The sequence below is a fragment of the Scleropages formosus genome, chromosome 21, assembly GCF_900964775.1.
Source record: "Scleropages formosus chromosome 21, fSclFor1.1, whole genome shotgun sequence".
NCBI lineage: Eukaryota > Metazoa > Chordata > Actinopteri > Osteoglossiformes > Osteoglossidae > Scleropages > Scleropages formosus.
Window position 1 is genome coordinate 22,236,688 of NC_041826.1, and position 12,552 is coordinate 22,249,239.

Genomic DNA, 12,552 nt, shown 5'->3' on the forward strand with positions numbered 1-12,552 from the left:
AAAAATGAAATAAAACGGCTAGATTCTGAATTGGATTTTCTCCATGATTTAAAGCTCTGGGGGGAAATGTTTGCATAGTTAACTATAATCTTTTGTGGATAAAGAATGAATTTTGGTTCTCATTTAAATTAATATAATTAATTATGCAGGGGAAGCCTGTATTTATTATTTTTTGCTAATAGTGCAGGCATTGCAATAAAGTAACGTTGACATGGAAATTCATGAACCAGATAACATTTAAAATATCACAAATGATCATCTCTTCATTCAAATATCTTAAGTTTTAGTATAATTTTTAGTAATGAACTGTCATAGTCTAAAGCTTGTGTTGGAAACAAAAAAGTATACCTAAAAACATAAAAGTGGACTTAAGTTACTTGTTTTTATTCCAAGAACTGTTCTTACCGCCGAGTGACATAACGAATGAGAGAAAACGCTCAGCACGAAACCCTGAACTGTTCCCATCTCTCCAACGGGTCACGACTTGTCACTTTGTCCACATCTCAGCTGCACCTCAAAGCTAAGATGCAGAATTAAAAATCCGTGTTTTGAAATCTATATAAAGTCTATATTTTAAGGCAGAGAGACTCACGCACAAAGCCTGGGAATGTCACTGCTTGGCGCCCGGTCAAACATCTGGGTACCGAACATAAAAGCAACCTAACGCTGAACACGAAAATTCATTTTTTTTTTTTTTTTTTTTTTTTTAAAATTAGAAATTGCATTCACTTTTGTACTACTGTTCTGGGCTTTTTTCCACACTTTAGTGGTTTATTTGTCCTTTAAAACCCAAAAGACGTTCCCAAAGCTCCCGCTGTGGGTGGGTGACAGTGCTCTTAGTAGCAGCTATTGGGGAAACGGTGGGAAAGTAATGAAAAGCCAGTTTTGGGATCCTTCCACTGGTATGAAAAAATATTTCTTCGGTCCACTTTTTCCTCTTTTTTTTTTTTTTTTTTTTGTTTATGTCTGCTTTGCATTGCCATTTGCTTCCCTTTCATCATGTTTACCGCTGAAAACGCTCTGGCCTTGGTCTTACTCCGCTCCTTGCGCTTCGGTTATTTCGCTTTGGTCACTGGATTCTTCTCTCTGTGCTCCACTGCATTCTCCAGCTGTGCGTCCAGCTGTAAATCAGCAGTAACCCACCCCTCCGGAGTTCCTGCTCCACGGACCAGTGCCAGCATTGTTAAAGTAATTACTACGGCCAGCTGCTCCTCTCTTTATACGCGCAGCCTGAGGAAATATAGACTTTGCAGATGTTGGAGCCATCCATGGTGCCCTGCTGCTTTTGCATCCAGGAGAAAAACACATTTTTCCGCATTACACGGGTTGTTTAGGCAGAGTTTTCCTCCCCTGTACCGCCGTGTTTGTTTTGATACGATCAAAAACACTTTTTCCGGTATTATTTTGCGCCCTTGAATTTTTAATCTAGTGATGACTTCGGTTTTCTTGCGAAACTAATCCTGATAGTTGCGTTGTCAAAGCGAGCACGTGAACCGAGCCGAGGAAGCGCGTCCGTGTCACTTTGCAACGTAATCTGTGCATTGTTATTGTGTTCTCACGAAGACACTGACAGCCAGTGCCGGTAGGATTCTTGTTGTGTCACTCGCTTTTTATCCTAATGGAACCGTAGCGTTCGACCACTTTATGCAGCTGTTTTTTTTTTTCCTTTTTTAACTGGAGTTGTACCATGCATGTACAGTGTGCAAGGCTACTCCAGCCAGTGTAACGTGTAATGTGCTCCAGTTTCTCACATAATTCCATGATTTCACAGCACAAATTAGACCCATGAAGCAAGGGGAACATGTATTTTAAAATGTTCTCGGGTCTTACAATGTGGCACAGCAGGTTTCACCGGGTCCTGCTCTCCGGTGGGTCTGGGGTTCAAGTCCTGCTTGGGGTGCCTTGCGATGGAGTGGCGTCCCATCCTGGTTGTTTTCCCTCCCCCTCCAGGATTGTGCCCTGTGTTGCCGGGTCAGGCTCCGGTCCGCTGCGACCCTGCTTGGGACAAGTGGTTTCGGCCAGTGTGTGTGTACTTTGAACTACTGCAAAGCCTCTCTTTTGACCTTGGACCTGCAACTTTTTTGTCACATTGAGGGGTTTCAAAGTTAGTGAATTCAGAGGAGTCAGGTGGCTAAGGAGAATGGATGGGAGAAACTATCTAGCAGTTCAAGTACTTGGATAAACCAGTAAAGCAATCCCTTGACTGACTAAATTAATCCATTCCTGAAAATGATGCTTATTACTCTACAGCCAATTTTCCCCATTATTTTGCATTCCCAGTTCATCCAAGAGCTCCAAACTAATTTCCCCAAATATTGATAAAACACTGTAGAACAACTATATAAATGTCAACCCAAGATTTCACTTTCACGTAAAACACTTCATGACTATTAAACACTTAATGGTGGTGGGTGGAGGAGGGAGGAGCCTTGGCAGTCATTCTTGAACTGAAACTGCAAACTGAAACGCGTGGAAACAAAGCAAATATGAAACAGGAGACCGACAGGAAACTGATGATGGTACACTAACGCCAACTACAGTACATTGCTGCACTTCAGCTTCACTCACATGATGCATAATATCCAAATTATTTTGTACTTGCTTTGGATAAATTTTGTTGTTAGACTGTTTCACTACAGAAATCAAAAATTGGCTATCAAAAACCAAAATCCATTATACTGAAATTTCAGATTAAAAAATTTGTCAAACTTGGGATGCATTTAGTTGGATCTTGCTTCAAGAACGAGCTCCAAGAAGGATCTCTCATCTCTTCTTTGCATTACAGCAACAACACAAATCACTGCTTTTCATTACAAATGTGATTAAACTCACTGCCCACATTAATGCCTGGGGTGCAGTTGTATTGAGCTCCAAAAAATCCAAAATGAAAACCCTAAAACATCTTTATGTACATGTTGAAAGAAAAGAAAAGTTTAGATATGATACAAGTATCACTGCAATATTGTTCGTAGTTCTCATATGCCTGAATTAGGAAGATTTACACTATTTTTGTCCACTGTAAATGGATTGATAATGGCTTTGCGTGCGGGGTGTTCCCTGCGACATATATCAAGAGCCAGAGTTGATGTTACTGAACTTTTCACCTCCTGGATGACCTCCAGCTGGTTTTTTGATCGAATACAGTAAAGTAAACCAAACATCCGTGCCAGCAGAAGAGACTTACGTTTCACGTGGTAAAAAATCTCAGGCTCATTTTGTGTATTTTAGTTACGGTTTATTGTGCCACGTAAACATTGTTGCTCAGTAAATGTCACTGTGGCGTGTGCATGCTGTTCGCAATTGGAAATTTCCAGTATTAAAGCCAATTTGATACTGGAATAAAACTAACAGTTCAAAACTGTATTTATATGGAGTTTGCTTATAAACTGTTTGCATAAAAAAGAAGGTTGCGTTCATATTTGTTTTGCATGATACATAATTTCATGTGTTATGACAAGAAGTGTTTACGATTACTCAGTTTTGCGCACACATCGGAGCCTGGAGTTTTCCCACAGAACGTGCTGGCTGAGATCTGACAGTGTGATCGATCTGCGAGCGTTGAACTGTGCAGCAGAACCGGAGCAAGATGCGAACCCCTCCCTCTCGAGCACTGCACACTGAGCCCCAAGCACCCTTTGGTCCTTCCCAGCTGCTCTTCTACTTTCCCCAATGCGTCTGGCCCCTGTACGTTCCCCGCTTCGATAACGTGGGTTATAATGTGTCGTGGCCCACTATGCACCGCTTCCGAATGCATGTCTGTGCACGACAGCGTTGGTGTATATTCACACGCAGCAATGATTGTGTGCTTGTCATTTAGTATTTTTTAAATGATTTGCTTATCTACTTATTATCCATCCATTTAACTTTACACACACACACACACACACACACACATTGTCTGAACTGCTTGTCCCATACAGGGTCGTGGGGAGCCAGAGCCTAACCCAGCAAGACAGGGCATAATGCCAGAGGGGGAGGGGACACACCCAGGATGGGACGCCAGTCCATTGCAAGACACCCCAAGCAGGGCTCAAACCCCAGACCCCCTGGAGAGCAGAACCCGGTCCAACCCACTGCGCCACCGCGCCCCCATCATTTAACTTTACCAATAATTTTTATTTGTCCAGTACAGGGTCACTGTGGTCCAGACTCTGTCCTGGAAAGCATAGGGTGTGAGGCAGGCTGTGAATAGGACGCCATTCCATCACAGGGCAGATACACAGATGCACACAGATGCACACAGACACACACCAGCACTGGATACCTAGTAATCTCATAGACACTATGTCAGCTTTCACAGAGGCAGTCAAAGCAGACACTTAGTCTGATGAATGATCTGCTCTTAACCTCTAGGAAGATTCTTGGAGATGCTGAACCTCCACTGAATGCACTCCAAGGGCTCGCAAAGCGCCCAAAGCCCTGCTTGTGGCTAACCAGACCCAGCACTGTATACACAGAGATTCACATTTTTCCTTGTTTTATTGTTTTTTTTCTTTAATTTATTATAGTATGGGGGGACGCGGTGGCGCAGTGGGTTGGACCACAGTCCTGCTCTCCGGTGGGTCTGGGGGTTCGAGTCCCGCTTGGGGTGCCTTGCGATGGACTGGCGTCCCGTCCTGGGTGCGTCACCTCCCCCTCCAGCCCTACACCCTGTGTTACCGGGTAGGCTCCGGTTCCCCGCGACCTCGTATGGCACAGGCGGTTCTGAAAATGTGTGTGTGTGTGTGTGTGTGTGTGTGTGTGTATTATAGTATGTCTTTGTTTGCCAATTCAGTGGAGTTTCCTACTGTTTGCTGCATTTACTCTGTTTTCAGCTTATTTTTCTGGAAAACAATTCCATATATTCTTGATTATGAAAGAAAAAAACTATGTATAGTAATATATATATATATATATATATATATATATGAAATGCTTCATGATAGTATGAAGTATATGAATAGTATGGAGTACTTTATATAGCTGTATATAGTATGTATAGTATAGTATATATAGTATGGAATTAATAGCTATTAATCCCAGAAGTAAATTGTTATAGCAATATGCGACATACATAATAGGCAAATAAGACATTATAGAATCAGTAAATACACAGATAAACAAATATGTATATATGTGTATATATAGACTCCATAATGTCTTACTTGCCTATTGCGTGTGTATGTGTGTGTGTGTATATATATTTATATATACACACATATATAAAAAACAGGTGTAAATTAGGTACAAGGAAGGCAGGCAGGGAATACAGCACACGCACACACACCGTCTGCCCCATACGGGGGTCGCGGTGAGCCAGAACCTAACCCGGCAACACAGGGCGCAAGGCCGGAGGGGGAGGGGACACACCCAGGACGGGACACTAATCCATCGCAAGGCACCCCAAGCAGGACTCAAACCCCAGACCCACCAGACAGCAAGACCCGGTCCAACCCACCGCACCACTGCACCACCACACCCCCCCAGGAATACAGCAGTAGACAGCAAATTACATAGTCTGTGGGGGTCATTAAACATGCCCATGGTAAGGCTCGTGGCACTTTGGAAGGTCCCTCATCCCCCCAAAACAACAAGTGGTCTGTGGTTAGAGGTTCCAGCTCTGGCTCTGCCGGACAGTGTTGTGAATCCCACCTCCTGCTGTACTACCCTTGATCAGGGTATTTACCCAGCTGTGTGAATGGGTAAATCGGTGTAAGTAGTGTAACGCTGTTAGGTCAAGTTGGCGAAAGGTGTCAATGAAATGAATTAATGTAACTTTAAAGAGTGTTTTTCAAGGTCCTGAATGTTATCTTCACTTACTGAGCCCTCCTCATGTCCCGCCACTTCCCTCCCTTTCCAGATATGGTTCGCCTTCGTGAACGGCTTCTCTGGTCAGATCCTGTTCGAACGCTGGTGCATCGGCCTGTACAACGTGGTGAGTGCCCCCACCCCCCCGACACGCACGTGCATCCAACCAGGTAAAATGCAGTCTTCTGCTGGCACAAACAGCACTATATAACTTCAGTGTCTCAAACATACTTTGTGTCCTGCAGAGGTGATGGAGGTAACAAAACTGGTTTTCCTGCATTAACCCCGGAGACCCGCAGAACACACTGCTTTAGCTTGGGCTGTTGGGACCTGTTACCATACAGCTGGTGGCATAATGGTTAGAGCTGCTGCTGCCTTTGCACCCTAAGGTTGCAGGTTTGAATCCCACAGGTGGGATTCAAACCTGCAACCTTAGGGCGCAAAGGTGAGGTGGGATTCAAACCTTCTACCTTTGGGTGCAAAGGCAGCAGCTCTAACCATTTACTGGAGAGACTACTCTAGTAAAATGACCCAGCTCTATAAATTAGATGATAATTGTAAGTCACTTCGGAGGAGTTTCAGATGAGTGACCACATGGGAATGTTGAACCCATGCACACCCCTCGTCTTCCGTTACAATAATGGTTTTAGCTGTACTTCTGTACACTGTTTTACTGTGGCACGCAAAGCTCAGCAGAACCTTATGGACTATAAAATATTTTCCCGCTACCGTACATGCGTTGTAGGACCTTTCAGGGGTCGGATGTGAAGCTGTGTATTATGGATGTGTTTGCTTTGCATAGATCTTCACCGCCCTCCCTCCGCTGACACTGGGGATATTTGAGCGCTGCTGCAGGAAGGAGAACATGCTGAAGTATCCTGAGCTCTACAAGACTTCCCAAAATGCCCTGGGCTTCAACACCAAGGTGACTACGGCCAACCTCACACACTCCAGTGTTTACCGTATATCTGTCTCCCTTTGTCATCCCCTCTCAGGAAGGAGAAAACACTCCAAGTCTTACATTAGTACAGGCACATATATATATAGTAATTTAGGATAAGTACCTTGCTCGAGGGTATTACAGCAGGCGGTGAGACTCGAACCTGTGACTTTTAGACGTTAGGATGCAGTCAGCCAATGCAGCCAATGCAGCCAGTGCAGCCAGTGCAGCCAGTGCAGCCAATGCGTTTGTTCTATCTGTCGTGAGAATATTACAGTTTATTAACCAGAATGATGCACATGCATACCGCACACACTTAGGGTCGAGGGTGTACTCGTACGATACACAGGGTCGTGGCCGAGTCCTACTCAACGTCCGCAGCGCAGCAAAGGTGTGTCGATGCTGGCACTTCCAGGGACTGGAAGAGTGTGTCTCACTGCTCCTGTTGTCCTCCCATCCTGCCAGGTGTTCTGGGCTCATTGTCTCAACGGCCTCTTCCACTCCGTCATCCTCTTCTGGTTCCCTCTGCAGGCCTTCCAGCACGGTAAGCCTGGTGTGCGAGCGGGAGTGTGTGTCTCCGTCTCCGTTTCAGGGAGCGGTTAGGATCTTAATCGTCCTGGAAGCTTGTTTGCTCTACCATCCTTAGAAGCCCTCGTACACAGAACGAGAGACCGGAAGAGAATCCGACGGGATGGGAGGAGAAGGGCCGCGTACCTCGTACAGATTTACCGTAATGCCGAGGGAGCCGAACACATTCTGCTTTGTCAGCCTTAACAGAAGGTTCCGGTCTCAATCGCAGGCTCTTGGAAAAGTCCGGAAGAAAACGAAGCCCCGCCGTCCACGTGGGTTCTGACACACAAGCAAATACGCACACGTGTCGCTTAACGCGCTCTACTGGGCAGCACGTTGGCACAGCGTTCTACGCCACGCTCGAGTGACATCGTGCCCCGAGTGACGGATTGCGTACGACCCAATTCGCATTCGGAAAACTCACATAGTGGCAGAAATGACCGTACTTTCATTTTTGGAACCATAATCACAACCGTGGCACCGGTTATGGCAGTGAAACCTGCTTCAGGCCTTCAGTCCATCTTCAGAGAGGGGTTCCAGCAGTAAAACCTGCATTTTCTCCCCGCTTCTGGCCCTGGAAGTTCTGCTTTATGGAGCAGAATGGCAGCGTGAGTAAGTGTAGCTTGTAGTGTAGTGTAACGGTTTCAGCTGCTGCCTTTGGACCCAGAGGTTGCCGGTTTGAATGCCACCTTCGGCCGTAGTGCCTTTAAGAAAGGTGTTTTCCCTTGATTGTGCCAGTAAAATTACTCAGCTTTGTAAATAATAAGTATCTTTACCTTGTAAGTCACTTTAAAGGAAAGTAGTTCTCTCTCACAGCACCTGGGTGGTGCAAGAGGAGGTGGGTTTGATTTCCACTCAGTCTGGGTGGAGTTTGCATGTTCACTGTGTGGGTTTCTGCTGAGTGCTCTGGTTTCCTCCCACACTCCAAAGACATGCTGTTCAGGTTCCCCATAGTGTGTGAGTGACACACACACAGAGAGAGAGAGAGAGAGAGAGAGAATGTGTGTGTGTGTGTGTGTGTGTGTGTGTGTGTGTGTGTGTGTGTGTGTGTTCCACTGATGTATGGATGAGTGACCCAGTGTAAGTAGTGTATCTAGCAGTGTAAGTCACCGCGGTGAATGAGGTGTGTGGGCTCATAACGCTACATAGAGTTCATGCAAAAATGAATGTAGGTGTACTGGTGAAGTGAAAGATGGCCCTGAAATGCGGGTTTCCTTGGCAGATGCCGTGTTTGGGAGTGGAAGGACGCCAGACTACCTACTTCTAGGGAACATGGTTTATACAGTAAGTGTTTAACGCACATTTTCCATCCATTTTATTATCATTTGCTTTCTTTTATTATTGAAATGTAAGAATCCCTCAAGTGCTTCGTTTACAGTGGGGCTTTTTCGGGATGTGTTCAGTGACGCTTGGTGAGCTGAAGGTCCCGAAGGACGGTGGGCTGCAGTGTGACAGTAACGCCTTGCTCTTCATTTTCCAGTTTGTCATCATAACCGTGTGCCTGAAAGCTGGACTGGAAACTTCCTCGTGGACCATGGTGAGCACAGGAGGCCCCACTTATTAAATTCTGTCATGATGGTGGCTCATTTTTTCCCCTTTCTTTTCCTTCAACTTGTCATTCTCATATTTGAATTAAATATTTGGGGACAGCTGATAGTATAACGGTTAGAGCTGCTGCCTTGGGCTCAGAAGGTCATAGGTTCAAATTCTCCTTCCAACTGTAACTCCCTTGAGCCATGTACTTACCCCGAACTGCTCCACTAAAACTACCCACCTGTATAAAGGGGTAAATAATTGTAACCTTAACATTGTAAGTTGCTTTAGAGAAGAGTGTCCACTAGAGGAGTAAATGTTACTCTGCAAAAGGAGTTTCAGGTAGGTGCTTTATTTTACATGATCTGTTTATTAATGTTGCTGTAATCCAATCTTGATATTTTGGTTTTGACAGAATTTTCCTACCAGTGAACTAAATGAATTGACTCTCTCCAGCAACATGATTTTGAGTCCAGTTTTTTTTTTTTTTTTTTTTTTAAAAAAAAGCCCTTGCAGAAACTAATGAAACGTTTCAATTATCCAAATAAATCACAGTAAAATCAGAACATATTTCCATCTGACCAGCATGTCAGGTTCAAATCCAGAACTCGATGCCTATGTTTAGTCTTCACTGTTTTTTTTAAAGAGGTGGGGGGGCGGTGGGTTGGACTAGGTCCTGCTCTCCAGTGGGTCTGGGGTTCGAGTCCCGCTTGGGGTGCCTTGCGATGGGCTGGCGTCCCATCTTGGGTGTGTCCCCTCTCCCTCTGGCCCTATGCCCTGTGTTGCTCCAGTTTGCTGTGACCCTGCTTGGGACAAGCAGCTTCAGACTGTGTGTTTTTTAAAGGATATGCAGTGCTTTTTTTCCCCACCTACAATGATTTAGTCTCATACTGATTTTGTAGCATCTCAGTACAGCATAGTGTGCAGGACTAGAAATGTCTCACATTGAAAAGCAATACAGAAAACACACACACACACACACACACACACACACACACACACACATTTTCAGAACCGCTTGTCCCATACGGGGTCACGGGGAACCGGAGCCTACCCGGTAACACAGGGCATAGGGCCGGAGGGAGAGGGGACACATTCAGGACAGGACGCCAGTCTGTCGCAAGGCACCCCAAGTGGGACTCGAACCCCAGACCCACTGGAGAGCTGGACCTGGCCAAACCTGCTGTGCTGCCACACCCCCACATATCAAAAACAATTAATGAATAATTTAAAAACTACATTTAGTTCATGCTTTTCTCCAAGCAACTTGCAATATTATGGTACCCACAATTATGGGATTCAAATCTGCAACCTTTGCACCTAAAGTCAGCAGCTTTAATCACTGTGCTACCATCTGTCCCTTGTTAGCATTAAAAAGTATTGAAAATAATCAATAAAACAAAGTGCAACCGAATGTAAAAATAAATATGCAAATGTAAAGCTTTGTTTTTAACTCGCATTTTTTTAAAATGTTTTTCCCTCTTGCATTATCGTTGCTGTATGTCCTTAGGAAAGTGGTGCGACTGAGGGAAAGTTATGAAAAAACGGGGGAAAAAAATGCTCTGGAATGCTTAGAAAAGCCATGCAAAGATGGGATGTGACCGTTACGCTGCTATGAATTAATGTTGTGTTCTCATCTGCGGACAAGTGTGATGAACATTGTCTCGTTTCCCTTCAGTTCAGCCACATTTCCATCTGGGGCAGCATCGGCCTCTGGGTCGTCTTCTTCGGGCTCTACTCGTCTCTGTGGCCTCTCGTCCCGTTGGCTCCGGACATGTCCGGAGAGGTAAGCGAGACGGTAGCCCCGGAAACAGAGGGCTCCACTAGATACTTCACTCTGCAGATTCCATCCTGGTTGTGAACAGCAGTCCAACCCTTCATCCTCGAAAGGGTGCTGGAGCTGACGTGAGAAGTGAAGAAGTTCTTCCGCAACAGGATGGGTGTAACAGGAACTCTGGTGTATCGGAGTGACCTTAACTCTACTGAAACGGTGTGATGCGAGCTGAGATGAGCTGTTGGAGCAAGACATCCAAAAGTGTCATTGCATTAAAACCGTTGGGCCAGAGGGATGCGCCACAATTCCTCCTAAATGTTCTTCTGTAGGACTGATGAGAAGCTACAGGGAACTTGGTGGAGATCATCATTGCTAAAATGAATGTGGCACACAAAAAGTAATGTGGGTCTGAGTAATAAGTCAAAAATGTGGGCAGCATGGCGCTACAGCGAGTAGCGCTGCGGTCTCCCAGCACCTGGGTGACGCGAGAGGACGTGGGTTCGATCCCCGCTCGGTCTGTGTGGAGTTTGCATGTTCTCCCCTGTGCCTGTGTAGGTTTCCTCTGGGTGCTCTGGTTTCCTCCCACACTCCAAAGACATGCTGTTCAGGTTCACCAATAGTGTGAGAGTGAGTGACAAAGAGAGTGTGTTCCACTGATGGATGGATGAGTGACCCATTGTACGTAGTGTATCTAGCAGTGTAAGTCACTGCGGTGAATAAGGTGTGTGGGCTGATGACACTACATAGAGTTTACTGGAAGTCGCTTTGGAGAAATGTGTCTGCTAAATAAATGTAAAAAAAGGTTTCACCATTGGGGGAGAGTGGTGGTGCACCTGGTGGCTGCTGTGTGGCAGGTCTGAGGTTCGTGCCCTGCGGTGGACTGCCGTCCTGTCTAAGGCGTGTCCCCCCCGCCCTGCGTTGCTGGGTGGGCTCCGGCTCCCCGCGACCCTGCTTGGGACACGCAGCTGTAGATGTTGGTTGGTTGGTTGGTTAGTTTCCACACTTTCTGTAGCCTAGACTGAGAACATTTAAACGGTGATTTCTGAGAAATCGGAGCACTTTATATCCAATACGTAAAACACACAAGAATTTTTATGGTTCGGCGCCAAGCATGAAACACAACGCAATAACTATAAAGACAACAGATGACGATGTGACAGATTATTGTACAATTACTTGTGTTTTTATCCGAGTGTGTGTTATTAGGACAGATGAACATCATAGTACATTTTAAGAACGATAAAGGCAGGAGCGCAGATAAACCCAAAGGGTTCGCCGATTTAACCCAACCGTAAAACGCCCCTTTGGCACTTCCTCCGGAGGTCACGCCAGGTCCTCCGCTGACAGATGACCTCAGATCCAGATCAAGTCGGAGATGATGCAGCTCTTGACGGACCTCGATCCCCCAGGAGGAGCTAGAGACGGAACTGCCGCTTCCGTCCAAGGCCACTTTATTATCTTCCCATTCATTTTAACACTTATTCCTACGATGCGTTTGGAACCGTTTTGTCACAGTAACATCAGCAGAACTTTTTTTTTGGACTTTTTCTGCTCGAACAGACAGACGCACTTCTGATCCTTCAGGAAAGTTCTACTGTTGATTCAAGCAAAGCAAGAGTTTAACCGAGGTGTGCAAAGCCATCCTGGAGAGGCAGCAGGCGGTTTAAAGACTCGATCCCCCTTTCCCATGCAGACACATTCCAACCTTATGGAAAAAAGTCGTGCAGAAGGTCTCGGTGGATTAATAAGTGTTAAACAAAATAAAGGCAACTATTTAAAACGTATTAAAAGAGAACTACTCAGAGAGCAGTAACTCAGTCTGCTGTAATGTGTTTCTGAAGGTTAAATAAAGAAATAAGTGTTTCTAGGGGGGATTTTTTTTCCAGTGTGCCAATACTGGCGTCCTGTAAGCAGTGTGTATTATTCAGCCTTCAAATAAGGCACAGCA

The 12,552-nt window shown here is 45.4% G+C and overlaps 1 protein-coding gene across 3 annotated transcripts in view; it reads left to right on the forward strand.

The window, feature by feature from the left end:
- LOC108920823 (phospholipid-transporting ATPase IA) overlaps positions 1-12,552 on the forward strand; it is an 82,248-nt gene that overhangs the window by 59,694 nt on the left and 10,002 nt on the right. For all 3 annotated transcript variants that reach the window (XM_029247388.1, XM_029247390.1, XM_029247387.1), the window contains 6 exons: positions 5,840-5,914; positions 6,590-6,712; positions 7,193-7,271; positions 8,520-8,581; positions 8,778-8,834; positions 10,509-10,616. In XM_029247388.1, the coding sequence (XP_029103221.1) occupies positions 5,840-5,914; positions 6,590-6,712; positions 7,193-7,271; positions 8,520-8,581; positions 8,778-8,834; positions 10,509-10,616 (504 nt within the window). The remainder of the gene's footprint in view (positions 1-5,839; positions 5,915-6,589; positions 6,713-7,192; positions 7,272-8,519; positions 8,582-8,777; positions 8,835-10,508; positions 10,617-12,552) is intronic.